Genomic DNA, 15,741 nt, shown 5'->3' on the forward strand with positions numbered 1-15,741 from the left:
CGAAGTCGGAGAACAAGTTTCCAGCTCAATATTCAACAAGTTCGTGGTTACTTACGACTCGGTTGCAGCCGAGGTAAAATGCCATTGCTTATTATTCGAGTCGAGAGGGATACTGTGCCGTCACGCACTAAGCGTGTTAAGCTTCGAACAAGTAAGCCAAGTGTCACCGAGATACATACTGGAACGATGGAGCAAGAAGGTAAAGAGGCGACACACACACACATCAAGAGCAGCCACGACGAGCCACTAATGGAGCCAAGAAGCAAGAGGTTCGACCAATTGGTTTTTCGTTCGCAAAATATATGCGAATTTGCCTCCGAATCGGAGGAGCTGACTGCAATTTTGCACCATGTGTACGATAACGTCATGGCCGAGATGGAAGCATTAAAAGCCAAAAGGAAGGGGACATCTTCTTTATCCCACGAAGACGCCAACTTGGAATCCGTTAACGAGCTTCAAAGCCCGCCAAGGATTCGAACAAGAGGACGTCCAAAAAACAGGCTAGGTTCAAAGCTGGAGAAACAGATCGCAAATGCCACAAAGAAGAAGAAGACGAAAGTTTTAAGCGAGGTAAAAGTAATGTTCTTTAAATTTGTGGCGATTGAGTTTATTTTTCTCGTTAATAGTTTAGGTAATGTGTGTGTGTTATATTTCAGATAAACCTGTTTGATGCTGCATCAGCGGCGCATTCAAATTGCAGCCAATATCAAGGACACGTTATGAGTTATCAGTTCAGGGTACCAGCAGCAGGGGATAACTCGTTGGGTGTATAGTTTTACAGAATATGGGTGTAAAAGCACCGTTATTTTGGGTGTATTTTCGTTAATTCACAATTTAGATATAGACACATATATAGATATATATAAAACAAAAGCTGTAAAAATTCTCAGGTTATGGGTTTATATTTGATTTGATGTTTTTCTTCATATTTTAGTACATGTAATTCATACATTTTGAATACAGCGCAGACAGTTTGGGTGTATATTTTATACAACCTTGGGTGTATTATTAGACTTGCGTTGGGTGTAGCAGTTTATAATTTGTGTTTATATATGCCTTGATTTTTTCCTTCATATTTTACCACCTGTAATACAGTTTTTGAATACATCACAGACAGTTTACCAGCACAGATAATTTAACTATGAGAAAAAATATACATAGAATAGAAGTTGTTGATAAATGGCAAATATTTACATCATTTGTTAATTTACAAACTACCCAGCAGATGGATTACGCAGTTTCTATATCAGCAGAATTAATCTGACAAAACGGACTTAATAATATAGAGGATGGCTTCGACAGCCTTATAGCACTACTCTCTCTAATTGCCCGATCTCTCTGTGTATTCATCTCACTCAATAGTATCCGGGATGCGTACTCCACTCTATAGTGGTCCACCTCCTCCTACAATTAAAAAGTATATTCTGTTTAAACAGCAATATTAATTCAGTAAAGTAATACAGAGTTATATGGTTCTAAAGACAGTTACCTGTGGCCAATTATCCCATTGATACTTCCCCTTTTTGATGTTTTCCGGCTCAATTATCTCCATCCACTTCATAACGTACACAGCGCAGTCATAGCTGAAAACGAAGAAAATAAATTACAAATCTCATTTACAAAAGTTTAATGTTCAGAGTTACAAATTTATACCTTATTTTTTGGCCAGATATTTTAACATATGGTGATTTAATTTCCTTCTCCCTCTCCCCTTTCTGAAGAGGTTCCCCGCCGGCATATGTTATCAATCTTGAAAATACGTATCCCTTAAATACGAAAACAAATCAGTAATACACCCGAATGAATGGACAAGATACACCCATTACAACTAACGAAATAGACCTATCTATTAAAGTAAAGAAGACAGAGGCAACTTACAGTGAATTTATTAATGGCCTTTCTCTCATCGGTGGGAGCCTTTTTGTGTAGCGGGTCAAGTATTTGACATTTCCGCTTTCTTGTATTTATCAGCCATAACCACCAATGCCCCGCGTAGCAGACAGGGGCAAAAATCTGAAGGATTGCCACACATGAACAGTGTGTTATTTTATTTTGCAAATAAGTAAATAAGCGTACTAACAAATTTAGCAAACGAAAACTTACATATGGGTGCGAAGTCAATTTTTTTCTATCTATGAAGGGAATGAAACTCGGGTAGGCTTCCACCCTGAATTCCTTTTTCGTTTTTGGTGATACGAATTCCCCGTTTGGGTGATCCGAAAGTGCCATGCACTGCAAGAATGGGAAACAAGAAATGAAATACTAAACTTACACCCAATCGAACGTGACAAATACACCCAAATCAATACAGAAAATACACCCGAAGTTCTTAGAAGTAACACTTACCACAATATCGGGGGGAGACAGTATATTTGTTCTTGAAATCTCTTTTCATTTTTGTTGTTGAGGATGAGGCAGATGGCAGATACAATCTAGAAATATATGCCGAAATCAATTTTACATTAATAAGCATTGTAATTGACTTTGGTGTAAAAACATTAATCTTATTATAATATTACCTGAGATTCTATATCACTTTTTGCCTGGAGGGAAGCAAGGTGCATTCTCATCAAAATGTATTTTCCTTGGCCAATCAGAGTGAACATTTCCTCATACTCGTTAGTATTGCCATCTGCATCTTCCTTCAGTCTTGTCCCCCAGATGTATCACTTTTGTTTCATATCATCCGTAATCTGATATAATCCCCGAGGAGTTTCAAACTTTGCAGAACTTTCTCCCCCAGTCTCCCTCTGAATTTGTGGACTTGAGTTTTTTCCCTTCGTCGCGCTGCTTGCTATTCTTTGGACCAAACTGTCCAATTGTTCTATCAAATTCGCAGCTTCTGGAGATTTTTCCCTTTCTGTCTCCTGCGTTGACGCCCCCTCCTGGCTTGAATCAGTTAATCCAAGGCTGAATGATGGCACCCCTGGATCTGTTTTAGGAACATAGGAAGCTGTCCGTGCCATCATCAACAGGGCAGCAGCGTCTTCTGCATCTGGATGACTGCGTCATCATGTATAAGAATAAGAATAAGAATAAGAATATACGGATAATAAGCAAAGATTGATTTTAGTCTGATGAACTTACATTTTAGTTGGAGCTGGGGGAACCGTTGGTGTGGTCTCTTGAAGTTGTTTGGGGGTTTCAGGAGTGCTGCACAGTTACAAAAAATTAATCACGGCGTAAAAGAAACTAATCAGGAACAATATACACCCAAACTGTTAGCTAATATACACCCAAACTCCAAACAAATATACACTCAATACTATTTCTTACGTTTCTGTAGTCCCTTCAATCTGTAGCATAGGGGTTGGTTCAAAATCTGTCTCAGTGGTTGTTTGGGATGCCGGCACAAAAACCTGAATCGGGACTCTAAACAAGAAGAAAAATGAAAGGTTAACAACGCCTTTGAAAATAATAATGTTATAAGGTTGAATATTATTGTAAAACTCACATTGCAAGCGCTTCGGACGGTGTCTGTTCCCTCACAACCATCATATTCGAATCAGACGGACTCAACCTAAAATACACCCAAAGAAATTCAAGAAATACACCCGAACAATTCAAAAAGAAGACAGGCTTTGTTTTTTTGAGAACTTACATACTTGCAGTTTTTGCTTTTTTTTCCTGCCTTTTTTTTCTTGAATAAAATAATAAAGGGCTTTTTTTTCTAAAAAAAAATATATACAGAATTAGAAGTAGAAGGGTAATAGAAGAACAAAAGTAACGGTTATTTGAAAGAGAAATTACATGCTCTGTGACGGCTGGTTTACACTACTCTGTTCTGTGTTTCCTTGAGAGGAAGGAGCATCAGTTCCCAAGTTCACAGCCGGTATTCTAAGACAGATTTGACCCAAGCAACACAACAAAGTTAATATTCCAACTTATTAAACAACATACACCCAACTTGATCCACACAATACACCCAAATGCTTCCTCAAGACACACCCAAATCATGATAACAAGATTTTATTAAATAATAAAGCTTCTTACGTTTCAGACGACACATAGCGACCTTCTGTCGATCGCAGGTCAGGTTGGTTCTCGCTGCGAAACAAGAAACAATTATTAGCATACAAAACACAACAAAATATGAAATAGACAGCCCAGCAAGACATACCCCTCTGCAGCAGATTTATCAACGTTTTGCCCTAGCCATTCATCCAGTTCGTCACTTGATATTTCATATGTCTCACTACATTCATAAAAGAAGATGTTAACAAAAATAATTACGACGATAGACGGTAATATAGCTTACGAGGTACTGTACCCGTCAAAGTATTGGTCTTCTTTAGGAGGTGAATCCTCCACGAGAACTTTTTTCTTTTTTGGTTGTGTTCTGGGTGGAAAAAAAAGAGTACCAATCAGAAATAAAAAATTAATTTTATCACAGAATATTATGCAAAGAAGTGCTTACTTTTTTGGTGTTGTTTTTGTTTTTTTCTTCTCCTTCTCCTTTTCTGCAGGTGATGATTCTTCGCTCCTATAAGTTAATAATAGACACTTCAGTTAATATACGAAATCTTTAAAATGAAGCCAAAAGAAAGGAGTAATAATTTCAGGACATTACTCATCACTTTGTTCAGATTCAGATTCTGAATCAGAATCTGGCTCCTCTTGCCTCTGCTTTCTTTTTCTGGATTCCATTCTGGAAGGCAAACAGTGATTATTTAGAACATACTAAAAATACACCCAACGTGATCAACAAAATACACCCAACTCGAAAAAGAAATTACACCCAAGTATGGTACTTACTTTTTCCCCTTTTTGATGGGGTGTTTTCTTGCTGAATCCTCTGAGTCTTGTTGAGTCTCAGACTCAGAGGTAGAAGTGTCACTGTCAGTAGGTGTTTCTGTCTCCGAAGACGATGTTGGACTCGCCTTCCTTTTTTTTGTTTTTTTTATTTCTTGTTTTTTTTCTTTTTTTTCTTTTTCTTTCATTTTTTCTCTTGCTCTTGTCTCCGCCATCTTCACAATCCCCTGAAACATGAGATATTTTAGCTAGCAGCATTCAGGTAAATAAAATACAAGCAACATATTATGTTTACTTACCAAAGTTTCTTCTCTTTCTGCAGTCATTCTTTCCACCAACTGCTCCTTAGTCCAGTTGGCAATCCAAGGCTTTGGTGGTCTTTCAGCCCTCTTCTTGCCTTTGTTTTCAGAAAGATGGAAGTATATTATCATGAGGGCAAAGAGGCAGCCATCAATTGCCTTCTTCTTCTTCTCCTGGTAGTCTGTGATGCCTTTGATCAAGAACGTCAAAACATGCCCCCCCCAGTTTCTCTCCGATATGCCGTCCATCTTAAAAATTGGGGCGAGGTGCACGGGCGATATTTTGTTTATCGTCGTTGGCAAAAGGAACGCCATCTGTATGTAGAGGATGAATATCCTCTTGAACATCAGGCGTTCCTCTTCGCTGCCAACACCTATTTCCATCATTTCATCGGTAAGACTTTTGAGGGTCTTACCCTGGAATCTTCTATAAATTATTTTGTCATCATCAGAAAGTTGCTTATAAAGTTGCTTATACTCAACTTTCTCAGGAAACAGATTTCCTACAAAAAAGAAAACAACAAAGTATCAAAATCGGTTCAAAAACACCCAAGCATCAACCTTAAATATACCCAAGCATGAACTTAATATACACCTATAATTTTGAGCTAGTTACCTGTTGCATTGATGCCAAGCGCATCACCTATTGTCTTTGGTGTTATTTGGAAAGAACCATATCCTGTCTTCAGTCTGTTCTCCCCAAGTTTGAAGTTGTTTGCCAGTTCCCTTAAGAGTTGGTGATCCACCCTTAGAGGTGGGACGTGCATCAACCCACCAAATCCGAGATCCCTGACAATTGCCTTCTTCTCCTCAGTCATGTTTCTGAACTTATCACTCAGGAGATGTGTGGCACACTTAAGGTCTTTCGTTTGGTTTCTTGCTGCCATTTTGTCTGAAACAAAAAATACACACAAATATACACCCATTAGTAACAGTAAGATACACCTATATGTAAGAATCAGATACACCCATTGATAACAGTGAGATAGATATTATTCAGATACATTCATATATATCAGTCAGATATCAGTCAAACATGCTTCAATATCAAGCAACATTACAAGGTCTAATAACAGTAAGATACACCCATATGTAAGAATCAGATACACTCATTGTTAACAGTGAGATACACCCATTGATATTATTCAGATACATTCATATTTATCAGTCAGATATCAGTCAAACATGTTCCAATATCAAGCAACATTACAAGGTCTAATAACAATAAGATACACCCATATGTAAGAATCCGATACACTCATTGTTAACAGTGAGATACACCCATAGATATGATTCAGATAAATCCATATATATCAGTCAGGTATCACTCAAACATGCTTCAATATCAAATTAATTGAGATATGAGTAAGATACACGCATATATGAGTCAGATACACTCATTGATAACAGTAAGATACACCCATATGTAAGAATCAGATACACCCATTGATAACAGTGAGATAGATATTATTCAGATACATTCATATATATCAGTCAGATATCAGTCAAACATGCATCAATATCAAGCCACATTACAAGTTCAAGCAGTATACAACCCCCAATCTACGGAATAAACCCCCAAAAATCAACAACAGTAGCAAGAGAACTTAGAACAAGAATGTAGAACGACGTAGAACTTAGAAGAATGACGTAGAACTTAGAACAGTGTAACAAAGAAGCAAGAATAATAGCACAGTAAACCCTAGAAGAACGACGTAGAAGAAAACTAAAATATACAGTAATCTTAATCAACTTACGTTGAGTGTTGTTGCTTCGTTTTCTCTTCAGATTCTTCACGGAGAGTTTGATGTTGTTTTGATGTAGGTTTCGAACAACGATTTGTATATTTTGAACTTTGATTTTTGCTCGAAAATGGGAGCGTTTCCTTGTTTTCGAAGTGTTTTGAGAAGTGGAAGAAGTGGAGGAAGTGGAAGAGTCTGCCATACGTAACTGTTTGTGTTGAGCGCGTGATTTTGACGCGCCATGTTATGGTTCCTTATGCGCGTGTCTTCGGTTTGGGCTGGGCCAACTTGGATGCTTGGATACTTGTATGTGTAGCAGGCCCGTAAAGTTTTTGTCTCTATCTTCAAAAATTTCAGTACCTTGTGTCCCTACTTTTTTGAGGTACTGAAATAATAGAGACTAAAATTTTAATACTAGTCTTTGGGACAATAAACATTATACTGAATCTCAGTCTCCTAATCTCTGTTTTAATACCTCAAAACAAACGCTACCTAACGGATAATATAAAGTTATAAACTTCAGTTCAAATACTAAAAAGATCTATTTATTAGAAAAACCTATTCAAGTAATATTTTAGATATGCATGCTTGGTTCTGCATTTGGCCTACTCATTGGGATCACAATATTCAAATACTTTCATTTTCATATTCAAATGTGAATGACTAGTTAGTCTTGGAAAAATATATAAATAAAATAAAAGATAAAATAAATGTTCAACTCAATTTATTCTGCCAAGAACCAATTGCAAAGTAACAAGTATCTTAGCAAAAATAGGCTTCACCAAATCCACACAAAAAAAAAAAAAAGAGGTTTTACTTGTTTCTTTTAAGGAACCTCGTTATTTATGTTTGTAAGAATCTTGGTAAATAAATTTATAAGCTTCATAAGTTAAAGAAGAGCATTGAGATCAGATAGTGAATTCTGAAATAACGCAGCAATTAATTTGTGTAGATACTAAATAGTAGTAGTAGTTAGTTATTAAAATTACAATTAACTATATTAACTCACACGCATTGCCCATTGTCATAACTAAAATTGTTTAGTAAATGTGGAAAGATTTATATGAGTTCTATCTTAACATTTTTTTTTTATATTTATATCAAAGTTGATTAAATTATTTTAACAATCATATGTGAAAATTTATATTCAAATAAAAAAATAATGACAAAAGTATTGTTCACTGAGGATGTGGTTCGTTGTTCAAAGTTTTTCTTATAGAGCACATAGCAAAAGTGAAGTGGTGACTCCAAGCAATAACTTGGTTGAAAAATTCTTTGTCAGAAGCTCTTCCATGGTTGTGGTCAGAGTCAAAGTGAGAAAGGTGGGGGTGTACCTGCAAAAGACACTCCGACGCTCAAGTCAGTAAGTATTTAAGAGGTATAATAATTCTATATTATTTAAGAGGTATAATAATTCTATGAATATAGAATGTTAAAAATATGACCATAGAAACATAAAATATGTCAAAAGTATTATTTGAGTAATGGATCAGAAGTATATATTTTGTTAAAATTAATTATTATATGTCAAAATATGCATATATAAATAAACAGTAAAATATATCACAGACATTATTTGTGTGCATGATTTGGTATATTAAAATAAAACATGATATGAAAGAAAAAAACATAAAAATAGGATAAAAAGAAAAGAAGAAAAAAGAGGCTAAGATTTATAGAATATAATTGAAAAAAAAAAAACATAAAAAACAACTGATATTAATTTTATAGAAGCATCCATTAAGATCATATATATATATATATATAGACACAGACACAAACTTAATACATAAAAAAAATACTATAATACACCAATATCATAAATATGAAAAGGCATTCTGATTTTAAAAATAATCAAACATGTTTTCCAACTTAACGTCAAGTGACATCTAAGTCTACATTTCTATTTTAAAGCCCAAGAGTTTTAGCAATAGGTATGTCTTCGTAACTACACATTATTTGTGCTTTAACTTTTAAACTTTGTTAATTCATAACCTTCAATTAGTTATAAAGATGAGAAATTAATAATATCGTTTAATATAAATGCTGTCACAAAAATTGTAATTGAATAATTATGAATATTAACAATAATAATCACTTAAATAAATAAAAAAAGCATTTTCTCAAAGTAAACATAGAGTAAAAAGAAGCAACAAAAAAAAAAAAGAGAAATAATTTTAAGTTTAGAAATGAGTTTTATATTTATCCTCATATCTATTTCTCTTATGTTTCATTTTTCATTATTCTTTTTATTTGTCAAATTTTGATTGTGAATTATGAAAATATATATAAAGTAACATACATATGCTATATTTAAATACTATAATAGAAGATACAAGTCACTACATGCAATATAGAAGTACAAAAACCTCAACTAATGTAAAATCTTTTTTAAAAAACAAAAAAAAAAATTCTAATTTCTAGTTCTATTTGTCAAGAATCATAATACCATAACATTTTTAGTTTAAAAAAATAGTTATAAACTATCAACTACCATCATTATAATTATATATACATATCCGTGTGAAAATGAGAATTATATCGCTGAAGAAAACAAGGGAGATTGAGTAAAATATATTTGACAAATGACAAAATTTATATATACTTAATAATACTTACATATCTGTGTATATGTCAAATTAATAAGAATATGTGATCAAATTGTAAAAAAAAAAATGGACACTATAATATGAGAAGAAAAAATGGGAAAAAAAGAGTGAGGGGGCAAGGAATTGTGGAAGAAGAAAATAAATAAGTGTGAATGTGACTTCATATAACAACGATAAATAGTAAAAATGAGTAAAAAGAGATAATAAAATAAGTTTTATAGCTCAATTACACAATAAAAAAAATTTATTTAACATTAACAGCACAGAATAACCTAAAGGTCTAAAACAGATAAATGTCAAAAGAGGCAGATGAAAGTTAAGGAAAATCTTAAATTATAATACAAAGAGAAAAAGTAAGTTATGCTACATTGGTAAAAAAATGATTTGCACAATAAAGAAATGTTAAGTATTTGAGAATGAATGTTAAACTACCATGGTTTGATTGGTTTCTCTTTTTATATTTTATATAATAGATATATACATAGATTCTCCTCTTTAGCATACTGTTTTTCTTTGAGTTTTAATATGGAGAGAGAGAGAGAGAGAGAGATCACTCTTCCTGTAAATGAGATGCACTATAAGAATATAGGACTGTACAAGGGGGGAAAAATGAGGATATGTACAAAAGAATAGAAGCAGAATAAAGGGGAAGAGCCAACTGGTATAAATATGCAACTTCAATAAAAAAACTCAACCACAGCCGAGTGAAGAGCCATAAACAAGAACAGATGATAAAGTAGCTGGATGCATGAAATACTTCAATCCTAACCACCAAAATTCCACCATCTCTTCTTTCTCTTTGCATAGGGTGCCGGCAACTCTGGTTACAGTTAAATGAAGAATATCATTAAAGGCAAGAGTTACAAGAAAATAGATCCTCCTAACTTGAGCAAAAACTAAAGAAAAGAAAAAGCTACATAAGAAAGTCTAATCTTCCAATCTCTTATCTAAAATATGTTGTGTTGCTTTTGTTATGTTACTTGCCTTTCCTTTTTCCCCAAAAATTTGAGGATTATGCATAGAAGCTAATCTGCAATTATAACGACACTAGAACAATCTGTCTGAGGTACAACAAATGAATCCAAAATGCATAAAACAAAATAACATAGGGGGAATCTCAGCAAGGTTGTATAGCTTAATTATAACTCAACTATCAATAAACTTTGCCACTCCCCTCATCATTCCTTACTCTCATACAAAAAAACACCCTTAAATTGCTTGCTTAAAATTTGTAACTGCATTTGGTAAATAGGATACATATCACAATAATTAGGACATGGTAATGTGAGAAATGTTCTGAACCTTCCAAAGGACATTATAAAAGTAAGAGACTCAATGGAGCAATAAAGTCAAAATTAAATTTCTACAGTACTTGTATGAAATTACCTCCTTCGGGATAAATTGGGTTGTAATGCACCTCCGCCCAAAAGCTCAGAAAGATCACTGCAGTAGTTACGATGGAAACTTGCTTAGCATGTCCTTAAAACAGAAGTTAAAATACTATAGGTACTTGTCATTTAAGATTATGCATCACAGTTGACAAATTACTTTCGAATAGATAAACAAAATAATACCAATTTAAATTTTGCTCATTTCGCAAGAGTCAAACAAAACCACTAACAGTAGTAACAACCATTTTGCTTCTATATACAAATCTGCATGCCTCTGTTTCACCATAATAGAATTTTATAGATATAGAATAATAAACTCAATGTATACTAATATAATCTTACCTCTTCCAGACTTCTGTGTCTGTGGAAGAATCTCGATGTAACACGTATCCTTAAATGATGTAATCACAAAAATTTTGACACCATACTGAAATGTAGAAACAAAAAGACAACCTCAGCAAATCATAGAAGTGATTGATGATATAAATCAACTAAAATGCAAAGGTTTTCCTTCAACATTTCAAATCATGAGATATGCTAATTTAATTGAATTCCATCCACAAAAATAGTCAACTATGGCATATAACAATGATATATCTTAAAAATGTCTCGGTAACAAATCCTTCTACGCATCACATGACCTCCCTAATCATTTTTAAGTAACTAGCAGTCAACAGTTGTCTTTTTTCAAGCCAAAATAATGTTTTGTTTAAACAAAGATTATGCTTCCAATAGAATAAGTTCACTACATAACCATTTGAACTTTACTAGAAAAATGCCCTAAAGCTGCTACAGCTTTTTATAATAAACCATACCTGCTAAGATGGCCTCTAAAAGATACAAATAATGCTTTACATGAATCCAATATACTAAGCATCCAATGCAATGCATCAGACAGATAAAGAACACTGACTTTGAAATCGCAAGCCAAAAAGAAGGATATCATAATAAATAGGGAAGGCAAATACAAAATGGAAATGGTATATTTCATCATACCCAATCGGCAGCAGCCTGCAATGTGACATGATCACCCCATTCACCATTCCTAATACAGCCACGCATCAAGCTATCAGTGAACCATGACAACATCAATAAAGCCATATCATCTGAAATAGCATAGCCTAGTCTTTATATAGATATAATGCTATTAAGTATAAACATACTTGCTCATTTTCTTTAAATAATCACTATACTCCATTGGAACATAGCCCCCATATAGTTCTGGATAAGACTTGAGCTGACACCAAACACAGCAGAAAACAATATATCAATAACAAGAGATAGATTAAGGTCGCCCACTCAAAAATAATATGTTGTTAACTTGCCACAAACATGAACAAACCTGTTGAACAATTTGCTCCCGCACATGTTTGTGGTACTCTGGTGAGCGATAGAGTTGATCTGACAAAGAACGAAACTGGAAAAATACAAAACCAATAAGACACTTTTTTAAACAATATAAACTACCATTAGAAAAAGGAAGTTATGCATCATGATCCATTGCAAATTTCTCAAAAAAACAGCCAGTGAAGTCGAATCCTTTAAAAAAAATGATATTAGTATAATTCAGATGCTATTCATTAAATCAAACTATCTTACAAGGATAAATTAAACTTTAAATAATGGATAAAGACCCAACCTGGCAGTTACCATCTCCTTCAACCTTACGCTCAACCACTTCATACAACTGCAGTCTAAGAAGGATCAAATTCATTAAATTAGATGAATCCTAAATAACCAAACAACCAAGTTAAGATATATATTTTGCTCTAACTTGCAGATAGGAAGCTGACGGAAAATAAAGAAAAAGGAGAATAAGCCAGATATTACAATATAGTATCTGCTAGTCTTGCTAGTCCAACATTCCCTACCTCTTCCTCTTGGTGTTGCATATTATCAAACGAAGGAGATTTGGGTCTATAAAATCTCATTTCTCAATTTATTGCCGTGGCATCCATCTAGTTAGCTATGGCAATTTCTTTTTAAGATCAAAGTCATCAAGGAACCAAGTATTCAGAAATTAAGTCATTATGGCACCAAGTTATTCAGAAAGTAACTCACTAAGAGTGCATGGAGTGTTTTCCTATGGGGTGACCTAATAGCTGTTCACCTGTTCCTACATCCTTCTGCTTTGTCGTACTGGCTACTTAATGGTTGTTCACTACCTATGCTGTACTAGTAAATTTTAATGAGAGCTGCAATAAGGTTCTACCTTTGTGGCTAAATAGTATTCCCATTCTAGTTACACTAACAAATCATTTGCCCATTTAGGAAAAAAAAAGGGGGGGGGGTGGTTTAGCAGATAGAATTATAGGTTAGATATGCCTTTTACTTTTTACCTAGAAAACAACTTACACTAAAAAAATTATAAATCATAAATAAACCAAGACCTGTCTAGTAGCCTTTGGTGATCTGATACTTCTTCATCATATGATGGAATTTTTTCATTGGTTTTAGGAATATGCTGCAAGTACAGACAAGAGACATTTGTATTAATATCCAAATTGGAATTCTATAGCTACACTCACATATAAAGTATACATCACTAAGTATTACATATATAAGAAATTATAGAAAGAAGAAATCCAATGATATTAAATACAACAGAATTTGGCTGCACTGAAAGGCTAAACTTACAGGGATTGGGACCATCTGGTTTAATCTTTTTCCTACTTCACCGTCAAGAGAAGACTCATCCATTATTTCCAACGTATGCCACATATCATCACTAATAACTGGAATCTCTCCTGACCCAGAAGAGGAACCATAAACATCAATGTCATGCGTACCATTTTCCCTTTCACTTGGATCATAATTCTCTGCTTCTGGAATGTTGTATGGCTCACTGTTAGAGTTCTGGCAAGTTTCATTGCCTACATGTTGTTGACAATTTATCATGACAAGTTTGAAAAATATCCAGCACATCAAAAAGATAACAATAGAGTAGCAATTGCCAAGTTTATACCACCAAAATTTCTGCTTCCATCTGAGTAAGAATGCCAATCCTGTGCAAGTACGGCTGCCCGCGCTTGATCATTCCCGAATTTCGACATCCCAGAAGCTTCCAAGGATTCAAGTTGTGATAATTCTTCCTGGTAAGCACGAGCAACAGCTTCATCATTCTCCACGTACGAAGGCTGACAGAAGCCTTCTCTAACATATTCTACGCTGCTGCTACTTAAATCCGGATCATATCTAGTTATGATACTAGGAGAACCATTATTGGAAAGTGTGCAAACATCTAAGAGATTATGAAGGCCCCAGCGAACAACATCAGGATCCATGTCATATGCTGTCATGATCCTTCAAAACAAGCAACTCTATCCAATCCAAGGACTAGCTGTCTTATCCCAAGAGTTCAATATCTGAAACAGAAAAGGTGCAATGCATTCAGACATCATATAAACAATAAACTTCCGAAAAAAGAAGCAAAATATTAAAATGGTTCCTAATCTACCTAACAAGATCAGTTCAAAATGCAAATATAGACAAGGAATAAAGCACTAAATTCAATATATTCACTACATAAACACTTGGATCAGAAGCTACAATCCTTCAACTCAAACAGTTACCCAAATAGTATATCATATACAGTTAGACCAATACAATGCTTCTTCAACATGAAATTAAATATCTAGTTTTGTTTAACCTTGGAAAAAAAAAAAAACATGATATCCAACCCCAAAGCATTAACCTTGGAACATGCAAATCAACCATCACAACCTTTTTACCCCTGAAAAAGAATATAACACCTAAATCCGTATCCCAGCGGACAGAAAATCCCTAGCCACCCAAAAGCGTAACCACCCGCTCCTCCCAAAAAAAGAAGAATTTTTTAAAAATAAAAATAAAGAACCTGAGGTAAAAAAAAAAAAAAAAGTAAAGAAAAGACTAAACCAACCTTGGATTAAGCAGAATAAGGAAGGTTGGGATTTGGGAATGGAAGAATGAGAAGAAAAGGGGAGGGTAATTGAATTCTTGAAGAAATGGAATGCGAATGAATGGATGGATTGGAAGTAAGAAAAAGTGTGGCGCGATCTCAATGAATTCCACAAAGGTTAAGAATCATTACAAATCCAATAAAAAAGAAAAAAGCGCAGTATATATTACTATAGCTTAAAACGACGTCGCTTGTAGCGTCTTCTCTTGAAATTCGGCATCTTTATTTCCACCACGGTATGAATCAGAAAACCGTCACCGGCTATTTTCACGTGACGTGTCATGATATCATTATTTTCGTAATTTCGTTCTATCCATACGGCTTAGATTCTCTCGAGTCTCATGCTATTCTCTTTTTAGAATTTAGCGTATCAGTTTTATTCAAGAGGAATAGGCCTAGACAGTATACACTATACAACTCTATATTAGTTGTTTCAAATTATATTTGTTTTATAGATGAATATTTATATCATAGTTATAAAAAAATATTTTTAGTAACAAAACAATAAATAATTAAATATATTTATATTAATTTACATTTTTAAGACATTAAAACTAAATTTTTAAAGAATCTATTGTATCTTTAAAATTATACAGAGTGGGATATTTTCAAAATTTTTTTCTTTCTTTTTTTCAGACAACAATACATTGAGTTAAAGTGAAATATTTTTTATGATTTGACATAATTATAATAATAGGACATTTTTTCTGTTATTTTTTTCCATCAATGTTTTACTTGAACACTTTGGAAATAACTTGCACTTTTGAACATTATAGATAGATAATATTATAAAATGAACGAACTCAAATATGCATATTTAAAATATCTTTCTAATTATCCTCTAGTTCCTAGACCAAAACGTTTTCAGTTTTTTTTTTTTCTTATGCTTTCAAGATAGTGTTCATTCTTTCTTTCTTTTTTGGGTCTTTACAGATCAAGACCAAGAAAAAAAATTATATATTATTCACCAAATTCATAACCAAGAATTGCTAAAGCATAAACACTTAG

General features: G+C 33.8%; 3 protein-coding genes across 4 annotated transcripts; all 3 read right to left on the bottom strand.

Moving 5' to 3' along the window:
• Positions 1-1,154: 1,154 nt before the first annotated feature.
• On the bottom strand, positions 1,155-1,823 carry LOC148546691 (uncharacterized). Its single transcript, XM_088499307.1, has 4 exons — positions 1,818-1,823; positions 1,654-1,766; positions 1,490-1,583; positions 1,155-1,404 (listed from the first exon to the last, which is right to left on the bottom strand). Exons 1-4 carry the CDS (start codon positions 1,821-1,823, stop codon positions 1,231-1,233), a joined length of 387 nt encoding a protein of 128 aa, XP_088355433.1. The 3' UTR covers positions 1,155-1,230.
• Positions 1,824-2,666: 843 nt separating this feature from the next.
• On the bottom strand, positions 2,667-6,995 carry LOC148546692 (uncharacterized). The gene is made up of 15 exons (XM_088499308.1): positions 6,809-6,995; positions 5,668-5,943; positions 5,052-5,554; positions 4,756-4,979; positions 4,571-4,648; positions 4,418-4,483; positions 4,271-4,339; positions 4,121-4,195; positions 3,994-4,047; positions 3,751-3,837; positions 3,602-3,670; positions 3,455-3,520; positions 3,277-3,372; positions 3,088-3,153; positions 2,667-3,003 (listed from the first exon to the last, which is right to left on the bottom strand). Exons 1-15 carry the CDS (start codon positions 6,993-6,995, stop codon positions 2,667-2,669), a joined length of 2,253 nt encoding a protein of 750 aa, XP_088355434.1.
• Positions 6,996-9,958: 2,963 nt separating this feature from the next.
• On the bottom strand, positions 9,959-14,945 carry LOC107618914 (OVARIAN TUMOR DOMAIN-containing deubiquitinating enzyme 9). Of its 2 annotated transcripts, none has more exons than XM_016321093.3 (11): positions 14,695-14,945; positions 13,759-14,158; positions 13,431-13,666; positions 13,184-13,257; positions 12,433-12,487; positions 12,136-12,210; positions 11,957-12,030; positions 11,790-11,838; positions 11,136-11,220; positions 10,789-10,845; positions 9,959-10,222 (listed from the first exon to the last, which is right to left on the bottom strand). In XM_016321093.3, exons 2-11 carry the CDS (start codon positions 14,090-14,092, stop codon positions 10,167-10,169), a joined length of 1,095 nt encoding a protein of 364 aa, XP_016176579.1. In that variant the 5' UTR covers positions 14,093-14,158; positions 14,695-14,945; the 3' UTR covers positions 9,959-10,166. The 2 variants fall into 2 exon arrangements, with proteins under 2 accessions (XP_016176579.1, XP_016176577.1); XM_016321091.3 differs by having other exon boundaries at positions 11,790-11,859; positions 14,695-14,871.
• Between the last annotated feature and the right edge of the window lie 796 nt (positions 14,946-15,741).

The sequence above is a fragment of the Arachis ipaensis genome, chromosome B9, assembly GCF_059453495.1.
Source record: "Arachis ipaensis isolate K30076 ecotype BB chromosome B9, ASM5945349v1, whole genome shotgun sequence".
Lineage (NCBI taxonomy): Eukaryota > Viridiplantae > Streptophyta > Magnoliopsida > Fabales > Fabaceae > Arachis > Arachis ipaensis.

Bases quoted from the DNA above. Each gene is read 5' to 3' on its own strand.
- LOC148546691 (XM_088499307.1), bottom strand. The intron at 1,584-1,653 runs GTATAAATTTGT...CTTCGTTTTCAG, and splicing joins ATATCTGGCCAAAAAATAAG to CTATGACTGCGCTGTGTACG. The intron at 1,405-1,489 runs GTAACTGTCTTT...TTTTAATTGTAG, and splicing joins AATGGGATAATTGGCCACAG to GAGGAGGTGGACCACTATAG.
- LOC148546692 (XM_088499308.1), bottom strand. From the start codon at position 6,995: ATGGCAGACTCTTCCACTTCCTCCACTTCTTCCACTTCTCAAAACACT. The intron at 4,980-5,051 runs GTAAGTAAACAT...CTCATGTTTCAG, and splicing joins CAGAAAGAGAAGAAACTTTG to GGGATTGTGAAGATGGCGGA. The intron at 4,340-4,417 runs GTAAGCACTTCT...TTTTCCACCCAG, and splicing joins ACAAAAACAACACCAAAAAA to AACACAACCAAAAAAGAAAA.
- LOC107618914 (XM_016321091.3), bottom strand. From the start codon at position 14,092: ATGACAGCATATGACATGGATCCTGATGTTGTTCGCTGGGGCCTTCAT. The intron at 12,031-12,135 runs GTTTGTTCATGT...GTTTGGTGTCAG, and splicing joins GGGAGCAAATTGTTCAACAG to CTCAAGTCTTATCCAGAACT. The intron at 11,860-11,956 runs GTATGTTTATAC...GTTCACTGATAG, and splicing joins TATTTAAAGAAAATGAGCAA to CTTGATGCGTGGCTGTATTA.